This window comes from Aureococcus anophagefferens (assembly GCF_000186865.1).
Source record: "Aureococcus anophagefferens unplaced genomic scaffold AURANscaffold_6, whole genome shotgun sequence".
Lineage (NCBI taxonomy): Eukaryota > Pelagophyceae > Pelagomonadales > Pelagomonadaceae > Aureococcus > Aureococcus anophagefferens.
The window spans coordinates 1,038,275-1,062,661 of NW_008705566.1; the positions used below are offsets into that span (position 1 = coordinate 1,038,275).

The 24,387-nt window shown below is 71.3% G+C and overlaps 5 protein-coding genes across 5 annotated transcripts; 3 read left to right on the plus strand and 2 right to left on the minus strand.

Moving 5' to 3' along the window:
• Positions 1–1,001: 1,001 nt before the first annotated feature.
• AURANDRAFT_24749 (hypothetical protein) lies at positions 1,002–2,129 on the minus strand (the record flags this gene model as incomplete). Its single annotated transcript, XM_009037617.1, has 1 exon — positions 1,002–2,129. The coding sequence occupies one exon, from the start codon at positions 2,127–2,129 to the stop codon at positions 1,002–1,004; it is 1,128 nt and encodes a 375-aa protein (XP_009035865.1).
• Positions 2,130–11,618: 9,489 nt separating this feature from the next.
• On the minus strand, positions 11,619–12,167 carry AURANDRAFT_15687 (hypothetical protein; the record flags this gene model as incomplete). Its single annotated transcript, XM_009037616.1, has 1 exon — positions 11,619–12,167. A coding segment is annotated over one exon (549 nt), but the record flags the coding sequence as incomplete, so codon positions are not given.
• A 1,267-nt stretch (positions 12,168–13,434) lies between these two features.
• AURANDRAFT_4658 (hypothetical protein) lies at positions 13,435–14,157 on the plus strand (the record flags this gene model as incomplete). The annotated part of the gene is made up of 1 exon (XM_009037125.1): positions 13,435–14,157. A coding segment is annotated over one exon (723 nt), but the record flags the coding sequence as incomplete, so codon positions are not given.
• Positions 14,158–18,346: 4,189 nt separating this feature from the next.
• On the plus strand, positions 18,347–19,804 carry AURANDRAFT_63073 (hypothetical protein; the record flags this gene model as incomplete). The annotated part of the gene is made up of 1 exon (XM_009037279.1): positions 18,347–19,804. The coding sequence occupies one exon, from the start codon at positions 18,347–18,349 to the stop codon at positions 19,802–19,804; it is 1,458 nt and encodes a 485-aa protein (XP_009035527.1).
• Positions 19,805–20,016: 212 nt separating this feature from the next.
• Positions 20,017–21,435, plus strand: AURANDRAFT_23831 (hypothetical protein; the record flags this gene model as incomplete). The annotated part of the gene is made up of 1 exon (XM_009037280.1): positions 20,017–21,435. One exon carries the CDS (start codon positions 20,017–20,019, stop codon positions 21,433–21,435), a length of 1,419 nt encoding a protein of 472 aa, XP_009035528.1.
• Between the last annotated feature and the right edge of the window lie 2,952 nt (positions 21,436–24,387).

Consider the following 24,387-nt stretch of genomic DNA (forward strand, 5'->3'; position numbering starts at 1 on the left):
CGGGGACGGCTGGGCGGCCTACGTCGGGAACCCGACGACGTGCGAGACGGACGAGGACCCCGAGTCGTGCGACGCGAGTTTCAAGACGAGCTACCAGGCGTGCACGCGGTCGCAGATCGTCGCGCTCGAGGTGCCCGGCGCCGTCGACGCGGCGCTCTTGGATTCGGGCACGGTCGCCGTCGTCGTCAGCGAGGAGGTGCGCGAATTTTACGAGGTCGACAAGTTCTACATCAAGGCCGCGCTCTGCAAGGACGCGCTCTGCAAGCAAAAGGTCGCGGTCTGGGACCCGTGCAAGGGCGTGTCCAAGGTGCCCACGGAGGAGAAGGCGCGCTGGTGCGAGACGCGCGGCGGCGTCGTCGACGGCTGGCACGCCCACGGCCACGCGTTCGGCGGCAAGGAGGTCGCGCGCGGGGCGCGCTACGCGGAATTCGCGGACGGCGGCGTCGACAGCGAGTACTGGACGGGCTACTGGGGGCCTTGGTTCCGCAACGCCCACCTCGCCGTCCACGCCTCGAACCACACCTTCGCGCCGACCGTCACGCCGCGGCCGACGGTCCGTTCCGCCGCGCCCTCGACGAGCCGCGCGCCGACCAGCCCCATGCCTTCAAAAAGACCGACGTCCGCGTCCAGTCCGGCGCCATCCGCGCGGCCGACGACCGCGGAACCGACGGCCGCGCCGCACGCCAAAAAGAAGAAGAAGACGGAGGCGGAGGGCGCCTCTACCGGTCGTGGCATCGTCGTCGCCCTGACCTTCCTCGCCGTCGCGGTGCTCGCGGCGGGCGGCTTCGTCGCCAAGGCGCTCTACGACACGCGACGGCAGGGCGTCCACCACGCCTACGAGAGCGTCGAGCTCGCCACGGTCGAGGCCGTCCGCGACAACCCGTTCGACGACGGCGGCTACGAGATCGCCGTCCCTGTCAAACGGGATTTTGTGTAATTTGTCTGTGCCAGTGCCATTGCAGGCACACCCGTCCACGTCCCCTTAGGCGCCCGCCCGCCCCCTAGGACGCCGCGGGCGCGGGCGCGGGCGCCTTGGGCGCGCCCTCCTTGTCCTTCGGGTGGGTCTCGCGGCCCGCGACGAAGCGGTGCTTGAGGCACTCGAGGATCGACGGCCGGTTGTCCGGGTTGAGCATGCAGGTCTGCTCGAGGAAGTCCGCGAGGTCCAGCACGACGCGCTTGTCGTCGGCGCCGGCCTTCTTCTCGAGGAAGAAGTTCGCGATGGACCGCGTCGCCTTGACGACGTCGACGAGCGTGAGCCGCGGCTCGCCCGTGCGCTCGTCCATGACGCGGTGCTGGAACTTGAACGTCGAGCCGACCTCGACGAAGTGGGGGTCCAATAACAGCAGGTCCGTGTAGGACCGCGCGTGGGCCTTGAGCATCTTCACGGGGAACCGGCCCTTGAGCTCCATCATCAGCCGGAGCATGTTGTTGTTGTCGACGCCCGCGTACATGATGTGGCCCGTGTAGAGCTCGTAGAGGCACGTCGCGATGGACCAGAGGTCCACGCGCGTGTCGTACTTGAGCCCCAGGATGATCTCCGGCGCGCGGTAGAAGCGCGACACGAGGTACGGCGACGGGTCGCTGCAGCCCGGGTCGCTCTCGCGGAACGCGGAGCCGAAGTCGCAGAGCTTGAGCACCGCGTTGTTCTCGGACACGAGAATGTTGTCGGGCTTGATGTCCGCGTGGACGATGCGCAGCTTGTGGAGGTGGCGCAGCGCGAGGAGGAGCTGCTTCGCGTAGGTCCGCACGGCCGAGATGTTGATGCCGACGTGCTTGCCGTACTTCTTCAGAGCCTCCCGCAGGTTCATGCTCAGCGACTCGAAGACGAGGGCCGTGTGGGACCGGTGCTCCGTGTGGCTCAGCAGGCGCACGCAGTGGTAGCGGCTGTCGCCGTCGTGCTCCGCGATGAGCTTGAGGAGCTCGATCTCCTTGGACGCTAAATTCTTCATCGTGTCGTTGTTGCGGATCATCTTCACGGCCACGTAGCGCGCGCTCCCGCCCTTGCCCGCCGCGTCGTCCTCGGCCTCCGCGGCGACGTCGCGCGCCTTGAGCACGGAGCTGAAGACGCCGCGGCCGACGACGCCGAGCACGCGGTAGCGGCCGTCGATGACCTCGCCGGGCCGCGCCATGTAGTAGCCCTCCGTGTCGTCCCAGTTGGCCTGCTCCTCGTCGCCGAGCTCGCCCGCGAGGAGCTGCGCCGCCGTCGCGCGCTTGCCGAGGAAGTCCTTGGCCGCGCCGCCGTCGCCGGGCGCGGCCTCGACGGGCGCGTCGCCGAACATGTCGAAGGACGCCGTCGCGGGCCGCTCCTCGGCGAGGCCCATGGTCGTCACCTTGTAGTGCAAGGCCTTGTCGCGCGCCTCGCGCTCCGCGGCCGCGGACTCGCGCGCGTCCTCGGCCTCGTCGCGCGCGGCGGCGGCCTCGGCCTCGGCCGCCGCGGCCTCGGCGGCGGCGGCGGCGCCCGTCGGCGCGGCGCCGCCGTCGCCCGCGGGCGCCGCCGCGGCCTCGCGCTCGTGGCGCCGCTTGATGGCCTCGCGCTTCGCCTTGCGCTCCGCCGCGCGCCGCGCCTCGGCCGCCTCCTCGTCCTCGCCGTCCTCCTCGAAGGCGCGCAGCTCGTCCTCGTCGACGACGATGCCGTCGTCCGCCGCGAGCACGTCGTACTCCGCGAGCGCCGCCTTCTCCTCCTTGCGCTTCCGCGACGCCGCCTTCTCCTTCTCGCGCAGGGACGACGACGTCGTCGCGCGGTCGTCGTCGCGCCGGTGCCGCTTGCGGTCGTCGTCGCGGTCGTCGCGCCGGTCGCGGCGGTCGCGCGACCGCGACCGCCGGCGCCGGCCGCCGCGGTCGCGGGAGCGAGACCGTGAGCGCGGCATCGCGCGTCGCTGGACGGGTCCACTGCTCGGCTGCACATGCAGGCATGTTGACCAAGGTCGCGGTCGCCGGGGGTCGCGCCGCGCGCGCGGCGACGGCCGCCAGCACTCCTCCGCGGTCGCGAGATCTCTCTTGTCCCGGGCCTCTCCGCGGGGCCACACTCCGGATCCGCATCCCGAACGTCCGGAGCGATGTCGAGCCATCCGCGGGCCGGGCGCCCGCGGTCGATGTTGGCGCTCTGATTCAAAGCATGGCGAACGCCGCAAAGACTCGGGCGGTTACCGCGAAGCGCGGCCGCGCCGCTGCCCCGGAGGTGCCGGCGAAGAAGGCGCGCACGTCCAAGGCGCCCGTGGCCATCCTCGACGACACGGTGCTCCATTTCCCGGGCGCCCTGACCGCGCGCGACCTCGACCTCCTGACGAACCACCTGACGACGCCCGAGGTGCGCGGGGAGCTCTTCGACGCCGTGCTCCACGACAGCACGAACACGCAGTACGGGTCGCGGCGCTGCGACGCGGCGTGGCTCAAGCTCGCGTCGCTGCCCGGCCAGCGGAAGATCCGCGCGGCGGCGGCGGCCGCGCAGGCCAAGTGGGGCCTGCTGCCGACGACGTCGCGGGGCGCCATGCGCTGCGAGTACGAGGACGTGCAGTACACGGAGTACCGCGGGGACCGGGGCGGCCACTTCAAGCAGTGGCACGTCGACGCGGACGAGGGCGGCGACGACGCCGAGGACGCGCGCGTCTACACGCTCGTCGCGCTGCTCGCGGAGCCCGGCGCCGAGTTCGCCGGCGGCGACTTCGAGGTCATGACGCCCAAGTGGCCCGGCGGCAAGCGCCGCGCCGTCGCCTGGCGCAAGGGCGACCTCATCGCGTTCCCGGCGCAGAAGGTCTGGCACCGCGTCATGCCGACGACGTCGGGCCTCCGCAAGACCCTCGTCGTCTGGTGCAAGGACCCCACGCTCGCGATCCCCCAGTAAAAAGCAAGCAAGCAGCCCCCGTTAGCACGTCGCCTTCTTCACGTGGGAAAGCAAGAAGCCCCCGTTAGCACGTCGCCTTCTTCACGTGGAGCGCGGGGTAGTGCTGGGTGCACGGCGCGCCCGACATCGCCCGCACGGTCGCGTAGCCGTTGGCCTTGGCCCAGCGCGCGCCGAACTCGGACCAGCAGCGCGGGCCGTCCTTGGCCTTGCCGTCGTAGACGTCGCCGAGCAGGTCCGTCACGTAGAGCACGCCGCCGCACGCGACGGACGCGCCGAGATGGTCGAACGCGGCCTGCCACAGCTTCTGCGCGCACGCGAGGCCAGAGTGGGACGCGCGGCTGACGTGCTTCTCCGTCTTGCCGTTCTTGCCCGACGCCCAGCTGCCGCCCCGCTTCCGGCCCCGCAGGGCTCGCCGGGCGTCCGCCGTCCGGTTGCCCGCGGCGACGTGCCCGGCGCGCCGCGTCGCTCCGTCGGCGGCGGCGAGGCGCCGGCCGTCGACGCGCCCGTCGTCGACGCCCGGAGTCGTTCCGAGGCGCCGGCTCGGGCCGCAGACGCGGTCGCGCTCCGCGGGCAGCGCGTCGGGCGCGGTGTGGTGCATGCCCTCGGCCTGGAAGACGAGGTCGAAGGTGCACTTGGCGCAGAAGGGCAGCGGGTCGAGCCAGGACCAGTCGAGGATGAGCGACCCGCGCTCGCCGCAGACGCGCGCCATGGAGCAGTCGTAGAAGCCGAAGCTCACGAGGCGCACGCGCTCGCGCGCGTGGTGGCGGCGCAGGTGGGCGTCGAGGGAGCAGGTGCCCGCGCCCGCGTCGAGCACGGTCGCGATGTGGCCGTCCTTGATGTCCTTCGTGAACGACGGGAGCCACTCGCGCTTCTCGGGCAGCACGCCCGCGACGCCGACGTAGTTGCGCCGCCAGGCCTGGGGGTTCCTCTCGGCGTACTTGCGGCCCCAGACCGCGGGGCCGTAGTTCTTGAGCATGGCGTCGACGTCCCAGAACGCGAGGCGCCCGAGCGACGTCGACGGCGCGGCGGCGACGGCGCCCGCGCGGTTCGCGTCCGCGATGGTCGGGTAGGACGAGCTCGCCCGCGTGAAGCGCGGGCACTTGGGGCACCGCTTCGGGTCGGCGACGCAGCAGGCGCCCGCGACGGCCTTGGCGTCGTGGACGCGGCGGAAGACGTTCGAGAAGCGGCCGTCGCGCCGGAGCACCGCCTGCGTGGACATCAAATCTTCAATCCGACTTCGACGTGCGCGTGTTCGACAGTTTCGACGCGAGCTTTTCTGCCGTGCTTCGAGGGCTCGACGAGAGCAATCGATTCGTCCAAAAATCAGCCGAATCGACCTCGATTCGACCGAGCTCGAGAGTTCTGAAGTTTGGTGGGGATGTTGATTTCCACACGGAGCACCGCGGACAGCGGCACGCACCGCTTGTTGTGGCTCACCTTGCCGCAGACCGTGGGCGCCCCCGGCGCCGCGCAGAGGTCCGCGCCGAGGGCTTTGGACGCCAGGTGGGCGTCGACGAGCGCCGCGGCGTCGCCGGGCCTAATCGCGACGAGGACGCCGTCGCCGGCCAACACGCGCGCGCACTCGACGAGCAGCTGGATCGTTTCCTCGTCGGTCATGGCCCGCACGCGCGGCGTGCCGAGGTCGACGACGACCATGTCGACGGCGAGCTCCGCGAGCGGCAGCGCGGCCGTCGCGCCGTCCAAAAGCACGGACGCCGCGCCGGCCCGCCAGAGCGCCTCCGCGGCCGCCGCGTCGTAGGCGACGTGGAGCGCGTCGTGGTGCGGGCTCCGGAAGACCGTCGCGTCGGCGACGTCGACGAGGAGCACGGACCGCACGACGGGGAACAGCGCCGCCTCCTTCGCGAGGTTCTTGCCGCCGAGGAGCTCGACGCGCGGCGCGCGCGGGTCCGCGGCCGCCTCCCCGGCGTTTATCTTCGTCGCGCTTGCGGAGAAGCCGACGAAGGCGCAGGCGCCGCAGGTCCGCGGGCAGGCCTGCGCCGCCAGGCGGCCCGACGCGTCGGGGTAGGTGCAGTACTTCTCGCGCGCCTTGCTATTCATCTTGCCAATCTTCGAGCACGACGCCGCCGGGTGGCTCCCCCGCTTCGTCTTGAACGAGGCGTCGTCGGCGCATTTGTCTTGCGACGATGACGCGAACGATGCGAGGAGGAGGAGGAGGGCGGCGGGCCTCATCGCCTGGTCGCTCGCTCTTTTTGTTGTGGAAATAAATTTTTGCACCGCAGGGAGACGCACAGGCTCGCGGGCGACGCACGACCCCCGAGGGCACACGTAACCTACGAGACGATGGCAGGAGACGAAGAGGGCGGGGGCGAGAAGGACTGGCAGAAGAAGGCTCGCGAGTTCGAAAAGGTCAAGGCCCGGGCGAAAGCCCTGAGGCTCCGCCTGACCTGCACCATCTGCGGGGAGAAGGCCAAGCTCAATTGCCCCTGCGGCACGACGCAGTACGCGCCCGGCGCCGACGCGCGCGATGGGGCCGGGGGTGGCCCGACGCGTCCCGTCGCAGGTACTGCTCGACGGACTGTCAAAGAATCGACTGGCGGGACCGCGGCCATCGCAAAGCCTGCAAGAAGATCCGGGACGAGCGCGCGGCGGAGGCGGCGCGCGCGGAGGCGCCGACGCCCCCGCCGTCGACCCCGAAGGAGGTGTTCTACGGCCCCGCGCCGCGGTCGCACGCGGATGAAGTCCGCGCGCGCATCGCGGCGGAGCACGAAGCGGCCCGCGCGCGGCGCGAGGCGGACCCGGAGCCGGAGCCTCTATCGGCGCGGTTCGGGGGGCATTGCCCGATCTGCATGGAGGACTGGGACGTGAACGATCTGCCATGTCTGATGATCTGCTGCTGCCGTACGATCTGCACGCAATGTGTCAAGAAGTTTCAAAATGATGCATGTCCTCTCTGTCGAGCGCCGTGCGCAGAGACCCGAGCGGAAAATCTGGCGCGGCTTCGTCGTCACGTGGAGAACGAGATACCCGAGGCGATGAATCGATTGGGCATCGCGTATAACCACGGCCAGCTGGGACTAGTGCAAAATCTGAAGAAGGCCGCGAAATGTTTCAAGCGTGCCGTGGAGCTGAGGAACGTGGATGCGAGCCATAACCTTGCCGTATTGTACACTGAAGGTGCGGGCGTCACGCAGAATAAGAAGAAGGCAATGCAGCTGTTTCGTATGGCCGCGGACCGCGGCTGCCTGAAGGCGCAGTTGAATTACGCGACGTATCTCTTCCGGGACGGAATCGACAGCGAAGCTTCTGTCCGATACATGAAGTTGGCTGCAGACCGGGGATTCACACCGGCCGAATTCAACGTCGGTGTAATGCTCATCAATTCCAAACCGGGCGAGGCAAATCTTGACATAAAGCTGGGGATGGACTATCTCATGAAGGCATCCCAAAAGGGCCACAAGGAAGCGAAAGCCGCGCTCAAACAATGCGTCGAGCACATCAAGTCTGGTGTCATCACGTGTTACAAGAAAAAGTAACGTTCACACCTTACCCTCCGGGTCGTCGACACCTACCCCGGCGCCTACCTAGGTCGTAAGATCACCTTCCCCGCCACCGGTCCTCGTACTCCGCCCGCAGCGCGGCGAGCTTCGCGGCGTCGGCCCAGAGGTCGTCGCCGTCCGGGCCCGGGCGCGGGTGGTCGACGCATTCGCCGCCGCCAGAACGAAGGAAGAAGAGCGCCTGGGCGAGCGTGTCGATGCCGCGGGCCTCCAGGTTCGGCGCGAAGGCGGCCGCGTGCGCGGCCGTCAGATGCCCGACGCGGCCCGCGTAGTCGCGCGCGCGCGTCGGCCGCCCGCGGACGACGTCGGCGGTTCCGGCGACGGCCGCCGCGAGCGCGCGCGGCGCCAGCGCCCCGCCGTCGACGAGCGCGTCCGCGACGAGCGCGACGCAGACGACCGCTCCGCCGGGCCGCAGCCGCGACGGCGCGGCGGCGAGGACGCGCGCGAGGACGGCGTCGCCGGCGAAGCCGCCGTCGGAGTAGAGAGCCGTCGATTCCCCCGAGGGCCGCGGCACGAAGGGCGGGTTCGCGAGGACGGCGTCGTAGTCGCGGCGGAGCTCGGCCGCGTCGAGCGCGTCGCTCGCGAGCGCGCGCACGCGGCCGGCGACGCCGTTCCAGGCCGCGTTCGCCGCGCAGAAGGCGAGGGCGCGCGGGTTCACGTCCGCGCAGTCCACGGTTTCGGCGTAGGTCCTCGCGGCGACGATGCCCACGACGCCGCAGCCGCAGCACGCGTCCAGGAGCCGGCCCGCGGGCAGCCGCGGCGCCGCGGCGAGCAGCGCGCGCGTGCAGGCGCTGTAGTACCTGGGAAGATGGGGGGTCGCGGCGCGCGCGCCGGAAAAGGGAGACCCACATGACCGCGTTCCCGCGCGCGCGCGTGCCGGGGAAGTCCGTGAGCAGCCAAGCGCCCTCGACGACCCAGACCATCGCGTTCGCGAAGCACACGCCGTCGACGCCGTCGCGGAGCGCGGCCGCCGCGGCGCGCGCGTCGAGGAGCTCGCCCGGGGTCCGCAGGACGGAGACGAGGCCCGCGGCCGCCGCGGCGCCGGCCGCGGCGCCGAGCGCCGCGGCCGCGCGCGCGGCCGGCAGGGCGCGGTGGAGCAGGAAGAGCCGTCGAAGCTCGAGGCGCCGCGGCTCCTCGTCGCCGGCCCACGCTTTCTCGAGCGCGTCCGCGCCGCTCTCGACGGATCCGCCGCACGGCGGCGGCCCGTCCCAGCGGTCGTAGCTCGCGGCCGCGAGCGCCTCCCGCAGTTGGCCCAGCGCCACGCCACCGACGAGCGCGCGCGCGTCCAGGGCCTCGGCGCCGAGCTGCATGGCCGCGCGCAGAACGAGCGCCGACGCGGCGCGCGACGGCGCCGCGCGCAGGGCCTCCGCCGCCGCGGCGCGGGCAGCAGGCCAGTCGCCGGCCTCGAAGCTGAGCCGCGCCGCCGTCGCGAACTGATGGCTCGCGACTTTCGGCTGGCCGAGGTCGCGAGCGATGCGCGCTCTCCGGTCGCAGGCCAGAGCCGCGGCCATGTCGACGGGCAGCCTTGTTGACCTTTGAAGCTGATCTTCGCCCTTCTTCCGTTGTTGCCCTTCGCTTGGTTGTTCAAAACCGTGCGCACTTCCACCCCTCCCGTTGGCCGTGTCACCTCGCAATTCTGCCAGCCTCGCCAAGGATATCCACCGTTGAATCGCCGCCATGCCGCAGATGCGCAGCGCCTCCTGCCCGCCCACCGCGCGCGTCCGGCGGCGTCTCCGCTCCCTGCGCTCCGCCCCGCGAAGCCCCTCCCGACCCCAGGCATCGCCCCATAAACCAGTGCGGCCCGCCGCCGGGCTACGCGTCGCTGGACGCCCCGGAGCCCCTCGCGGCGTGGATGACGCAGGAGGCGCAGGCCGAGCGGCGCGTCTGGGCGCGGGGCAGCGTCCTCCCAGCCCCGGGGCGGCCCGGTCCCGGCCGCGCGTCCCGCCTCCGCCGGCCGCCGCCGCGCGCGCGGTCGATTTTCTTCGCCCGCAGGTCGAGGCGCCGCGCAAGGTCGTCAACTTCGGGCGCAAGAACTTCGTGACCTACACGGTGCTCGTGGCGGTGGGCGGCGGCGACGCCGTCGCGGTGCGCCGCCGCTTCTCCGACTTCGAGAAGCTCTACAAGTCCTTCGTCGTCCGCTTCGGGTCCACGGGCATGGTCGTGCCGTCGCTTTTCCCGCGTCCTGAACCGCCCCCCCGCCGCCCGTGACGCGCCCTTTTGCCTAGGACGCTGCCCCCGAAGAAGGGCTGGGGCACGTCGCCCGAGGTCGTCGCGGAGCGCGTCTGCGCTCTGACGCTCTTCGTCGACGCCGTGGACCGGAACCCGTTCCTCAGCGCCGACGCGCTCTGGCTCCACTTCCTCACGCCCGGCGGCGACATGGACAAGCCCGACGGCGCGCTCTCGCCGGAGACGTCCGTCGGCGAGCGGCGCTGGCGCGACGCGCGCGCGAACCTGTACGGCGTCGGCCGGGACCGCATGCGCGACGACGCGACGCTCCACGTGGCGTTGGCGACCCTCGACACGTCCGACGCCCAGATCAAGAGCCTGCTGACGGGCTGCGAGGCCCTGGCCAGGGCCATGGATCACTTCGCCGAGGGCGCGGCGGCGCTCTTCGCCGCGGAGGCGTCCTGGATCGACGTCCGCGCCCACGACGAGCGCTTCGACTCCGTCGGCGAGGAGCCGTCGGCGCCGGCCGTGCGCGAGCCCGCGAGCCTGCCCCGGGGCCTCGTGCCGCCGGGCGTCGCGGCCGCCGCGACCGGCCTCGCGGAGCACAAGGAGGCCGTCGGCCGCCTGCCCGCGGAGATCGCGGCCATGGCGCGCGAGGCGACGGACTTCCAGCTCGCCCAGGCCCGGGAGTTCCGCGCCCTGGCGAAGCGCTACGCGGCCATGGACAAGGAGGCCCTCGCGGCGTTAAAGTCCAAGGCCGAGGACCGGTCCGCGCTGCAGCGGCGCGAGGCGGACCTGCGCGCGTTCGGCGGCGCGCTCGTCGCCTTCAGCCTCCCCGTGCTCGCCGAGGAGCGCAAGTTCTGCGTCCAGTCCCTCACGCGCGAGCTGTCGCCGTCGCTCATCACGCACGCGAAGGCGAACGAGGCCGCCGAGGCCGCGGTCCGCTCCCAGCGGGTCCCCTCCGTCGGCGCGGTGACGCCGTCGACGCTCAAGAAGGCGCCCCTCGGCGAGGCGAACACGGGGCCCGAGATGTCCCCCATGACGACCATCAAGTCCTTCCTCGACGACGCCGCGACCAAGACCGCGGTCCCGCGCGCGGAGTCGCCCGAGGGCCAGGTGCCCGTCGAGGCGCTCTAGGCACCGCACCGCCACCCGCTCTCCCTCTTCTTTTTTTAGCTTCTGCCCGTCGGGCACCGCGCGCGCGTCGGGGACCGCGCGTGCGCGAGGCAGGACGCCGTCGAATTTTCGAGGCAGTAGGGCGCGGAGCAGCGGCCGCAGTCCGCGAAAGGGCCCGGCGCGCCGCGGCGCTTGTCGCAGGCGCCCGCGTTCGCCGCGCCGGGGTAGATCGCCGCGAGCGCGACGCCCGCGGCGCGCAGCGGGCCGAGGAAGAGCCGCTGCGCGCAGTCGCAGCTTCCGTGGAAAGTCGGCCGGCCGGACGGCGAGACAGAAGGCGACGACTCGACGCACTTGCCCGTCTCGTTCGAGTCGTAGCGGGCGAGGACGTCGAGGACCGCGTCGACAATAGCTTCGCCGAAGACGTGGACCTGGTCCGGCGCCTTGCCTCGCGACGGCTCCGCGGGCAGCCACGGAACCGCGACCGCTCCGCGCCAGTCGGCCCGCGGCGCGATGGGCGCGCCGTAGGTGATGTCGAGCCGCGAGACGACGTAGAGCGCCGAGGGCGACGCGGCGGCGGCCGTCGCGAGCGCGCGGCGCAGGAGCGTCCGCTGCGACGTCCCGCGGGGGACGTCCTCGACGGCGCAGGACCGGCCCGCGCGCCGCCAGTGCTCGTCGACGAGAACGTTTAGCGCGCATTCGTACAGCAGCGCGACGCAGGCGACGGCGTAGCCGGCGGTAACGAGCGGCGCGACGACGTAGGTGTCGACGGAGTCGAGCTGGTGGCGCTGGTTCCTCGCGACCTGCGTGTCGTTGGCGCAGCCGCCGCCGAGATGCGGGCCGGCGCGGAGCACGTCGCCGCGGAAGACGACGGTGGCCTGCAGCACCACCGACGGGCTCACCATCGGTCACGCGTGTGTCGCATGATTGGGGGCAGCCATAATCACTTGATTGACCTTCAACGTAAGCGTGTGTTAGAAGGCCCGGCTCCGCGGGGGCGGCTTCGGGCGGTTGAGCGTCGTGGCGCACTTGGGGATGTGGCGCTCGGCGGCCTTCGCGTTGAAGGTGCGGCCGCAGTGCGGGCAGGGCACGAAGTCGCGGGTCATGGACTCGTAGGCCGCGCCCGCGGCGCGGGAGGGCTGGATCTCGCGGAGCGGGACGCCCGCGGCCTGGGCCCGGGCCATGCGCTTGGCGTCGCGGATCATGGCCTGGAAGCCGCGCGACTCCTCGCGCCAGTTGGACTTGCGCGGCGGCGCGGCGGGCGGGTCCGGCGGCGGCGGCCGCGCCCCGCCCGCGCGCGACCGCGCGCGGCTCCGCGCGGTCCGCGCGCGGCGGGGCGCCGCGTCGGCGCCGTTGGCCTCGACGATGCGCTGGGCCCGGAGGGCCTTGCTGTCGAAGACCGTGCGCTGCTTCGCGAGCGCCGCGCGGCAGACGCGCTGGTGCACCGCGAGGCGGTCCGCGGCGAAGCCGCGCTGGCAGACGGCGCAGCGGAGGCGGCCGTCGCCCGCCGGCGCCGCGAACTCGAGGGACACGGGCTCGCAGGACGCGGCCAGCGCCGCGGCGCGCGGCGGCGTCTTCCGCTCGATCTTCGCGCCCTTGTGCGTGAAGGGCCGCCCGGGCGTTTTCGGCGACGGCGACGCGCGCGGGTCGGAGAAGATGCCGACGGGCGCGCAGGGCAGCTCGTCGTCGTAGTCCTCGCCGAAGGACGTCGGCCCGCCGCGGAAGCGCTGCCCGCGCTTGCCGCAGCGCCGCACGTGCTCCCGCATCTCGTCCTGGCGCACGAGCTTGTCGCAGTTCGGGCAGGGCACCTCGATGGTCTGCCGCTTCTTCTCGCACTGCGGCAGGTGGATCGGGAGCGAATGCTTGAAGAAGCGCTTCCCGCAGAGCGGGCAGCCCACGTCCCGCGGGGGAGGCATGGTCAAGGCGCAGCTGGGCAGCCCCGTCTCATCGTTTGTTGTCGGGGGGAAACCTTTTCCTTCCGTGTTTGTACCTCTTTTGTCATTGAAGCGCCCGATCCGCGTTAAAGAGGCGCTCTCCCCCCGGGGCCGTCGACGATGCCGCCGACAAAAACGCCGCCCTACGACATCACGAAGGCGCGCGTCAGGAACGGCTACGGGATCACGACGTCGCGGTACAGCATCTCGGAGCTCGGCTACGACGACAAGACGAGCGACGCCGTGGCGAGCCGGCCGAAGCCGCCGTCGAACGTCCACGTCTACTCGAAGCTCCACTACCCGTCGCTGAGGAGCCCGCACCTCCAGGTCTGCTACCCGGAGACCGTCGCCAAGCTGCAGCCGCCCTTCGGCCAGCTCACGCGGAAGGAGACGCCGTCGGAGCTGAAGCGGTTCAGCGGCCCCGTGCGGACGCGCGGCATGCGCGCGGAGGAGCCCTTCGAGCGCGAGTTCCCCAGCATGGCCAAGACCATGGCCGCCAACACGCGGCTCGCCGAGGCCCAGAGGAAAGAGAACCACGCGCGGTCGAGGATCTGCCAGATCAGCTTCTGAGCGCGTCTGGCGTAATGCGGCTTGGCGGAACGGTCGGTGAGGTGGTAGGCGGGGAGGGCGGCGCCCGCGTGTGCGTGTGGCATCGCCTCGGGGCGTGCCTGGTCGGTGGTCCGGGGCCCGAGGCCTCGCGCACGCACACGTTGAAGGAGTCATTGAAGTCCAAGGAGCTGCCCATTCTGGCGCGATGCTTCGCATGCGAGGCGGGGACAGCGTGCCGATATTCTTGCGAGTGCTGTGCCTGGCGTTCGCCGCGTCGGCGCGCAACTCGACGCTCGTAAGGTTGGAGGACAGCGACGCGCTGTGCATCGATGGGTTGCCGGGTGGTTACTACTTCCGCGCGGGCGCTGCGACGACCAAGTGGTACATCCACCACGAGGGCGGCGGCTGGTGCCAGATGGAGCGGCCCTACGAGAGCTGGCCCAACGACAACTGCGCCGCGCGCCGGTCGACGCGGCTCGGCTCGCTCGAGGGCGACCCCGCGGCCGCGGACTGGACGTCGACGACGGGCTGCGCGGGCTGCTCCGACGACGCGGCCATCAACCCGTTGATGCACGACTGGAACAACGTCTACGTTCGCTACTGCGACGGCGGCTCCTTCTCCGGGACCGCCGACGTCGCCGCGCCCAACGGCACGCTCTACTTCCGGGGCAAGCGCGTCCTTCGGGCCGTCGTCGACTCCCTGATGGCGCGCGGCCTCGGCGCGGCGACGGACGTGGTCGTCGGCGGGTCGTCTGCCGGCGGCTTAGCCGTCATTCTGCACCTGGACTACTGGCGGTCGAGGCTCCCGCGGACCGCGACGGTCGTAGGATTGGCCGATTCGGGATTCTTTCTCGACTGGAAACAAAACGGCACGTCGGCGCACTCCTACGACGAAGACCTGAGGTGGGGCTTCGAGCACATGCGCTACGACGTCGACTGCGACGCCGGCGCCGACTGCGCGTTCGCCGAGCACGCGCTGGCGCGCGTCCGAACGCCCGTCTTCCTGCTCCAGACCACCTACGATTCGTGGCAATTGCAATGGGAAATCGGCGAAAAGAAACCCGTCGACTACGCCGCGCTCAACGCCTACGGACGCGAGCTCGAGGACAAGCTCCGCGCCGCGGGCGCGCGCGCCGGCGGCTTCGTGGAGCGGTGCTACCACCACTGCGCGACGCGCGACCTCTGGACGACGACGCCCACGATCGACGGCGTCGCCGCCGGCGGCGCCTTCACCGCGTTCTACCGCGCCGTCGCCGCGGGCGCGCCGACGCCGCCGCTGCTCTGGCAGGACGGGGCGCTCCCCTGCGCGGGCTGCGCCTGCCCCGGTGGGATGGTCGGACCTTAGGCGTCAGCCGTAGACGGACAGGTCGGCGCGGTAGAACAGCTCCGCGACGATGCCGCCGTACTTGTCGAACTTCGTGTCCTTCGCGTCGCCCGTGACGACGAAGAGCTCGACGTCGCCGTCGGCGCGGACGGCGGCGATGAACTTCGCCTTGGACGCGTGGACGAAGGCCCGCTTCATGAGGGCGTTCTTCCGCGCCGTCGACGCCTCCTTCATCGTCGCGACGACGAGCGGCTTCGTCTCGCCGCGGCCCAAGTCGGCCTCGAGCTGGTCGAGGAGGCGCTCGGCCTCGGAGACGTAGTGCGCGGACCGGCGCGCGAGGAACGCGTCGTAGACGTCGCCCGGCGACGACGAGTCGGACCGGCCGACGCCCGCGGGCAGCGCGGCGAGGAGCGGCGCGGGGAAGCCCGGGCCCGCGAGGAGGCAGTTGTAGGCGCCGAGCGCCGGCGGGTTCTGCCTGTGCCAGTCCACGGACTGCATCGCCGCCGGCAGCGACTCCAGCACCTTCTCGAGGTCCTTGGGGGCCTTGACGCCGCTCACCGTCTTGCACTGGCGCCGCTTGTAGCGCGTGCCGACGTACGCCGCGGTCGCCGTGAGGTAGACGCAGGCCTCGGCGTCGCGGATGTCGTCGAGCGCGGCGCGGGCCTCGTCCTCGGCGTAGGCCATGACCCACTTGGAGCTCTCGGGCTCCTCGAGCGGCTTGTGCTTCTTGCCGAAGAGCTCGAGGCCGCCCTGCGACAGCGCGTGCGCCTGCTTTTTTGTGAACGGGATCACGTCCGCGGCGCCCGCGTCGTCTTCCGACGACCCCGCGGCGTAGGTCAGGAAGCCGTGGAAGTCGCCGGATACGCCGCTGAGCTTGCCGATGACGGCGCCGTAGGCGTCCCAGAGCAGGGCCCGCATCTTGTGCGTGCCGCAGCCCTTGGAGTCGGTCTTCATCTTGTCCACGACGGCGGCGAGCTTGCCCGCCTCCATGCCGTTGCAGACGAGCAGGAGGCACAATTGCTTTCCTGGCTGGTCGAAGGACGCCATGGTGCGCAAAGCCAGAGCCAGCTCCGAGCCAAGAGCTGCAAGCACAGCACCTTGTCGTCAACATGAGCGCCAAGAACACGTCGAGTTACGCGGCGACCTTGTCCGCGTACTCCTCCTGGAGCTTCTCGGGCAGGCGCGGGTCCGGGGACGTGGCGCGCTTGTCCGCGCGGCGGTTGAAGTCGACGTAGGCGTCCCAGTGGCGGCGCTGGCGCGCGAGCTTCTTCCGCGTGGTCTCCGCGGCGGCGGGCCGCGGCTCCGGCTTGGCGTGGCGCGCGCGGCGGAGGTGGCGCGCGCGCTTGGCGTCGGCGGCCTCCGTGGTCACGCGCGCGACGCGCGGCGCGGTCGCGTCCGCGAGCTCCTTCGCGTACGTCGCGCGGACCTTGTTCGCGACGCGCCGGTCCGCGGCGCGGCGCGCGGCGACGGCCGGGTCCTCGCCCTTGGTGTGCTCCGGCGGGACGAACTTGAACTTGCGGTCCCGGAGCTCGCGGCGCTCCGCGGCCGCGCGCGCGGCCCGCTTCTCCTTGAGCCGGTTCGCCTGCTCGGCCTCGCGGCGCATGAGCCCCTCGAAGGGGCCCGCGGCGGCCAGCGCGCGGCGCTTCGCGGCGAGGACGCGGAGCTCGGCCTCGGCGTCCTCCGCGCGCTTCTGGTTCCGCTCCGCGCGGTAGAGCCGCCGCCGCTCCGCCGCGCGCCGCGCCGCGTCCGCGTAGAGCCCCGCGGAGCACGCGCCCAGCACCGCCGTCGTCGCGTTCGCCGCCCTGGCGCGGTCGCGCGCCGCCCTGCCGCGGCCTTGTGGCGCCGGGTCGTCGTCGGACTCGTAGGACGGCGCGATGGACGGCGCCGGCGACCCCTCGGGCGCGCGCGCGAAGTCCTCCGCGGCGCCGGCGTCGCCGGAGGACGCGCCGCGGACCCAGCCGCCGTCGGGGGCGCGCTCGGCGTTGCGCGGCCGCGCGCCCATCCACGCGGGGAGGCCCGCGGCGGCGCCGGCGTCGTCGGCGTCGTCCCACGCCTCCGACCGCGGCGACGAGCCCGGCGCGTCGCCCCAGTCCGGCGCGTCGTCGCCCCAGTCCGGCTCCTCGGACCGCGGCGACGCCGACTTGGCGGCGCGCTTCGTCGCGATGGACGCCTCGAGCGCGGCGATGCGTCGCCGGAGCTGCGCGGCCTCGTCGTCCGGGATGGCCGCGGGCGGCGGCGGCGGCGCGGGGCGCGGCGGCGGCGGCGCGGGCGCCGGCGGGGCGTAGCGCGAGGCGTCGTAGGGCCCCGGCGCGGCGCTGGCGGCCGCGCCGCGCGGCCGCGCCGCGCGCGGCGGCGGCGACCGCCGCCGCGGCGACGGGCTCCTCCCGCCGTCGCTGTCGTAGGGCGGCGGCGACCCGGCGTCGCTCTCCTCCGCCGCGGGCACGTCCTCGTGCGCCGGCGTGATCGACGGCACGGCGGCGGCGCGGCGGATGGACCGCGGCGACGGCGACCGGCCGGACAGCAGCGCCGCGGCGAGCGTCAGGTTCGTCCGCACCAGGCCCTCGATCTGCTTGTCGCTCACGGTCATGTAGTTCCGCCCGGCCTCGACGGGCACGTAGTGGATGGGCGCGCGGTCGAGGATGTCCATTGTGCGCTCTCGTCTACTCCATCGTTTGCGGGCAGCCCCGTGTACGTTCAAAAAGGCAACGTGAGACTCAACTTAAGGCGTCCTCCTCCGCGGCCTCGCTCTGCTCGAAGAGGAAGTCGTGGACGAAGTCGTTGGCCCAGTCCGCGCCGAAGTAGGACGTGAAGAGGCCGTGGGCCGGGTCGCGGGCCGCGTTGAAGACGTCGTAGTCCGCGTGCGCGGCGCTCGCCGCCGCCGCGCCGTCCGCGTCGACGTCGCACGTCTTCACGAGGTCGACGTAGGCGTCGAGGTAATCCACGAACGCGGGGAAGAGCGTGTCGTCGACGGCCTCCGCGCCCCGGTCGAAGCGGCCGTAGAGCATCTGGCCGCTGAAGAAGCGGTTGTCGTCGTACCACTTCGAGCTCACCTCGCCCCGGAGCTCCTCGTTCTTCGGGTCGCCCCGCACGGCGTCGAGGGCCGACGTGTCGTGGGGCACGGAGCCGTCGTCCGGCGACCGGCCGCCGGGCGGCTGCGCGTCGACGACGCAGAGGAACTTCTTCGGACCGAAGCGCAGGAGGTCGATGCCGAGGAGCGGCGCGTCCGCGCGGTCCAGGGCCGGGTACCAGAGGCTGTTGAAGACCTGGAGGCTGTGGCCGCCGTCGAAGTAGGTCATGCGCACGCGGCGGAACGCGCCGGGCACCGAGAAGACGCGGCTCCCGACGCGCGCCGCGAGGCCGTCGGTCTTCGCCTTGGCCTTCGTCGCGTAGCCGAGCTCCGGCGTGAGCGCGCCGTGCTCCTCGACGGCGCCGAGCTTGTCCAGGAGTGCGAGCTGGTGCTCGAGGAACGGCATGTAGAGCAGCTCGGCGTCTTCCTCGACGCTCGTCGACCAGCCGGGCCAGCGCTCGTCGGTCGCGGCGGTTTCGGCGGCGGCGACGGTCGCGCGAGGCGCTGCGCGCGGTCGACAGCGGTGCCGCGGCGCCTGAAGCGCTGCGCTGGCGGCAAAGAGGGTGCATAGGAGGTGCCGCCTCGCCATGGCGCGTGGCCGCCTCGAGGAGCTCTCCATCGCTTGCGAGAGCGAAATCCGGCTCGAGCAATCTCGAGCGTGTGGCGGCGACGCGGCATGGTCCGGCGTCAAGGCGATCGAGGCGGCCCCGCGGCGCGCGCGCGAGAGAGGGCCGCGCAGACGACGCGCCCGAAGCTGCCGCCGAGGCCGTCCCAGTCGCGCGCGACGCCAAAAAAGCCGAAACGCGACGCCCCCTTTCTTCTGCGCAGGTGGTCGCCATGGCGTCGTACAGCGTGCAGCCGCGGCTCGACTACCGGACCATCGAGGGCGTCAACGGCCCGCTGGTGATCCTGGAGAACGTGAAGATGCCCAAGTTCGCGGAGATCGTGCACCTGACCCTCGGGTCCGGCGAGAAGCGGAGCGGCCAGGTGCTCGAGGTCAGCGGGTCGCGCGCGGTTGTCCAGGTCTTCGAGGGCACGTCGGACATCGACAACCGGCACACGCACTGCGAGTTCACGGGCGACGTGCTCAAGATGCCCATCAGCGAGGAGATGCTCGGGCGGTCCTTCAACGGGTCCGGCAAGGTCATCGACAACGCGCCGGCGGTGCTCGCCGAGGACTACCTCGACATCAACGGCACGCCCATCAACCCGAGCTGCCGCGACTACCCCAAGGCCATGATCCAGACGGGCATCTCCGCCATCGACGTCATGAACTCCATCGCGCGCGGCCAGAAGATCCCGCTCTTCTCCGCCGCGGGGTTGCCGCACAACGAGGTCGCGGCGCAGATCGCGCGCCAGGCGTCGCTCGTCCAGCTCAAGGACACCATGGACGGCCACGAGGAGAACTTCGCGCTCTGCTTCGGCGCCATGGGCGTCAACATGGAGACCGCGCGCTTCTTCCGCAACGACTTCGAGGAGAGCGGCGCGATGCAGCGGACCGTGCTCTTCCTCAACCTGGCCAACGACCCGACCATCGAGCGCATCATCACGCCGCGCCTGGCGCTGACGACGGCGGAGTATTTGGCCTACGAGAAGGACCTCCACGTGCTGACGATCCTCACGGACATGTCGTCGTACGCGGACGCGCTCCGCGAGGTCTCGGCCGCGCGCGAGGAGGTGCCCGGCCGCCGCGGCTACCCCGGCTACATGTACACGGACCTGTCGACCATCTACGAGCGCGCGGGGCGCGTCGACGGCCGCAACGGCTCCATCACGCAGCTCCCGATCCTCACGATGCCGAACGACGACATCACGCACCCGATCCCCGACCTCACGGGCTACATCACCGAGGGCCAGATCTACCTGGACCGCCAGATGCACAACAAGGAGATCTTCCCGCCCATCAACGTGCTCCCGTCGCTGAGCCGCCTCATGAAGAGCGCCATCGGCGAGGGCATGACGCGCGACGACCACGGCGCGGTGTCGAACCAGCTCTACGCGTCCTACGCCATGGGCCGCGACGTGTTGGCCATGAAGGCCGTCGTCGGCGAGGAGGCGCTGAGCCTCGACGACCACCTCTACCTCGCGTTCCTCGACCGCTTCGAGGGCAAGTTCGTCGCGCAGGGGCCCTACCAGAACCGCACGATCTTCGAGTCGTTGGACCTCGCCTGGTCCCTGCTGCGCGCCTTCCCCAAGGAGCTCCTCAAGAAGATCCCCAAGAAGACGCTCGCGGAGCACTACGCGCGCAAGGCCGCGACGCAGCCGCCGAAGGGCGCCGAGGAGAAGAAGGACTAGCCGCCCGGAAACCGAACCACGCCCCACGCCCCCTCGACGCCGCGGCCGGTGGCGCGCCGCGGCGTCCGTTTAGAACTCACGTCGATCTCGCCTTGGCTGGGCCGCGGGGGGGGCGTCAAGTCGCGCGTCGAACTCGTCGAGCTTTCTGATTGGTGGAATTGCAACAGCCTGGCACAGGGTGGTGCTCGACTCCACACGCGCTCCAGTCATCGATGGGGCTCCGCAGCGCAGCGCTGGTCGCCGCGCTGCCCTGGGCCGCGGCGGCGTCCTACGAGACCAAGTGGCACACCCAGTCCCTCACCCACGCCAAGGGCGACGACCGCACGTACCAGCAGCGCTACCTCGTCAACGACACCTTCTGGGGCAAGGGCTCGGCGCCCCTCTGGCGCGACGACGACAGCTGCCCGGGTCCCGTCCTTTTTTACTCGGGCAACGAGGGCCCCGTCGACGGGTTCTGGCCGGCGAACGGCTTCATGACCGACTACCTGGCGCCCAAGTGGGGCGCGTACGTGCTCATGGCCGAGGCGCGCTACTACGGCGCCTCGCTCCCGTTCGGCAACGCGTCCTGGACGCCGGAGAACGTGCAGTACCTCTCGACGGAGCTTATTTTAGCGGACTACGCCAGGTTGCTCACAGAGCTCAAGTCCTCCCTACAAGGCTGCCCCGTCGTCAGCTTCGGCGGGTCCTACGGCGGCACCTTGACGACCTTCTTCCGCCTGACGTACCCGGACGTCGTCGTCGGCGGCCTCGCGGCGTCGGCGCCGATCGGGTACTACGATCCGGCGCACTGGAAGGACCACGGCGTCGACGCCTACACCTTCAGCGACATCATCGCGCGCGACTACGACGACGCGGCGCCGGGCTGCCTGGACGCCATCAGGGCGACGACGGACGCGTTGAACGCCGCGTCGCCGGAGGCGCTCGTCGACCTTTTTCATCTTTGCGACGCGGCGGCGCTGGGCCCGACGCGCGCGGCGCTCTGGCAGTACGCGCTCGAGTCGCTGCCGCAGCTCGACTACCCGCGCGCGGTAGGGTCCATCCCGGCCTGGCCCGTGAACCACACGTGCCATCTGCTGGCCCGCGCGTCGACGGCCGCGGCGCGGCTACGCGTCGCGGCCGAGGTCCAGGCCATGGTCCTGGGCACGGGCGGCGAAACGTGCTTCCCCGCGCTCGTCGAGGGCCCCGGCGGCGTGCCCGGCGACGGGCCGGGCCCGGACTCGTGGGGCTACCAGTCGTGCACGGAGAACTTGCACGAATTTTCCTCGAAATCCAAGGTGCGCGACTACACCTTCGACTTCGAGGCGCAGGCGTCGCTCTGCGGGTCCCTGTTCGACGACACGACGCCCGACCCTCGTCGGCTCACGGCGCTCTACGGCGGCTACGAGATCCCGGCCAAGGTCACGAACGTCATCTTTTCCAACGGCCTGCTCGACCCCTGGCACGGCGGCGGGTTCTACCCCTCGGACAATGCGGACGCATCGAACGTCTTCTGCGTCATGCCCAAGGGCGCGCACCACGGCGACCTGCGAAAGCCCGAGGCCGACGACCCGGCCGACATCAAAGCGTGCCGCGCGCTCGAGGAGGCGACCATCGGCGGCTGGCTCGCGGCGGCCGTCGCAGGATCGGCCTAAGCTTTAGGCGGGCCGGCGGCGCGCGCGGGGGCGCTCAGGGCGACAGCGCCATGCCCTCGTCGGCCTCGTACTCGCTCTCGTCGGAGTCGTCCTCGTCGTCGCTCCGCCGCGGCGTCCACTCCGACGCGCGCGACTCGGCGCTCAGGCGGCCCTCGGCGTAGCTCGTCACGTAGCGCGGCGGCGCGGGCGTCGTCTCGTCGGCCGGCGCCCGGAGGATCTTGATCGACGTCCGCGGGTGCTCGGTCGCGGCATCGATGGCCGCCTGCTGCCGGTGAAACATGCCGAAGGACTCGCGGCACAGCTTGCCGTCGTCCACGGGCGACGCCGCGACGGACGAGGCCGCGTCCCCGCCCTCATCTTTGTCGTCCTCGCCGTCGTCGTCGTCGTCGTCGTCGTCGCCGAGCGACGCGCCCGAGTCGCGCGCCGACGGCGTCCAGCGCGACGCCGGCGCCTTGGGCTCGCGCAAAGCCGTGCCCGGCGTCAGCGGCGGATCCTCGTAGCGCACGGGGTGCTTCCGCAGGTACGTGCCGGGGGACACGAGCTTGGCGCCGCCGAAGGACGCCGCGCCGAAGGCGTTCGCGAGGCTGTCGACGTTCTCCTTGTCCGTCGCGCGCTCGACGACGCCCTCCGAGAAGCGCAAGCCCTTCTTCTGCTGCTTCTTCTCCTCCGGGCGCGGCGAGATGTCCATGACGGCGGCGCGGCAACGACGGTGATCAGGTGGCGGCGCGGCGCGGCGGCCTCGACGTTGGTGGGCGGCGGCTCGGTGCACTTGCGTCCTGATTGGCTGGAGGCCGCCACTCGACATCGGCGGCGGCCTGCGCAGCTCGTTCTCGGCGGCGTCGACACCGATTCGGGTGCGGTTTTCGGCGGCCCCGCGGCGCATCAGTCCTAGGAGGTCGGCCAAAGCTTATTTGTTACCGAGCGACGCGCGCGCGCGGCCACCGCGGCCGCGCCAGGTGCTCGGATTTGATGATTTCGAGTCGATTCGGGGTCATCGAGTCGCCCGAGGCAGCTTTGCCCGTCCCTTGGTCGTTTTAGGACGCTCAGTACATAGACCGAGCTGACCGGACCGCCAGACGACCATCGGGGCTGTTTTCGAGTCCACGGCTGCGCGTTCGAGGCTTCCCGAGCGAAACGCCGACACGCTCTCGAACGCTGTAAAAACGCCGACGGAGCCCGCGACGCGGGACCACTTGTGCAGTGCGACGATGGGCTTACCATGGGTCACGTTCGCCGCCTCTGTGGCGTCTGACATTCCCGAACTCGCGCAAAACCTTGGATCCATGGGCTATAACTCGCAAATCGACCACTTTTGAGCCGATTCCGGACGCGCGCGACCGCATCGAGCGCCGACTTTTGCGCGTGGTTGTCGTCGCAACATGTCCGGGGCGCGCACGAAGAAGAACGGCTGGAATCCATGCCATAGCGGCTGCAAAAGGTCTCGAAATCAGCTCACATGCTCTCTGAGGCGCTCGGAGAGCGTCGGAGCTGTTTCGCCGGGCTAATTTTGTCAAATCTGAGCACCAGTCGCTCCCAGCCCTCGGCAGCGAGGAGGGCGCCCCACGGGGCCACCAGGGCGCTGTTAGGTAGCCACAAGGGAGCCCTCTCGCGTCCGGGCTCGCGCGGGGCGTGGGTGTTCGGTAGTCGATGGCTGGGAGCGCGGCGGCGATGGGTCGATTTCTGGACGTGGTGGGCTCGAAAAAGGCCGGTTTGGGGGCGAGGAGTCGAACGCAGGGCGCCCACGACGCTGCACTCGACGGGCATCGCGTTCGGAGCTCGACGCGCGGTCGTAGTCGTCGCGACGCGCGCGCGAATGCTGAGCCTGGCACCAGGGCGATATCGGCGCTTTTGGGCCCATGCCGTCGAGGCCATGAAGGCGTCGCAGTAACGTGTCTGACACCTTGGCCGAGTCGTAGGGGTCCGCGCGCCAGCCGCTGTAGCTCGTACAGCCTCGGAGAAGCCTCTCTCGACGTACACAAGCGCGTCTCGATACAGCGTTCGCGCCAGCGCGCCGAGGTCGCGAGCGCGTGCGAAAACCGGTTCCCGGGTCCGTCCAACGGTCCACGCAGTTCCGTCCACACATAAACCAAGCAGCGATGACCAAGGGACGGGCAAGGTAGCCTCTGGTCGCGCTGTGACCCCGTGGACCATCGCCATCGACCGCCGTCGCAGCCTGTGCCAGCCGATTTTCGCGCGCGCGCGGCGGCGCGCGTCAAACCAAGTCGATGGACCATCGCGTAGGGTGTGTGTGACGAACAGCATGGCTTTGAAGCGACCAAATCGGTGCGGAAGTCGCTGAGTTCTGGTGCGCCCATCGGCCGATGTCTAGTGGCAGTGGCGAGGCGCAAGTGGGTGGTCGAGAATCAACGTGACGCCGGGACGCGTCCAACGCCTCCTGCCGATTACGTCCGCAACGCGGCCACCAGCCCCCAGGTGCCGCCGACGGTCCCCACGAAGAGGAGCCCCGCGCAGAGCAGGTCGTCCTTCTTGTGGCGGTCCTCGCGCCGCTTGAGCTTGAGGAAGAACGCCGCGGGGAGCACGAAGCCGATGGCCGCGAAGGACACGGCGCCCGTGAGCGCGACCATGCGGCGCATGTCCGGCACGGCGCGCGCGAGGCCCGACACGAGCGCCACGAGGAGCACGCGCGTCAGCGGCCAGCACTTGCGGGGCACGAACGGCGCCAGGTTCGCCTCCGCGATCTCGTGCACGGGCTGCATCTGGAGCACGAACGAGAACGCCAACACGACGGCGAGCGCGTCCTGGGCCGACGCCCGCAGCCCGTTTTCTGGTAATGAATACAAGATGACCTCCTGGACCTGGTAGCCCCAGGACGCGATGGAACAGGCGGCGACGGCGACGTAGACCGCGAACGTCGCGACGTACGTCCGCGTCAGCACGCTCGAGAACGCCTTCCGCGCGTCCGCGGCCGCCGCGCCGCCGACGCCCGGCGGC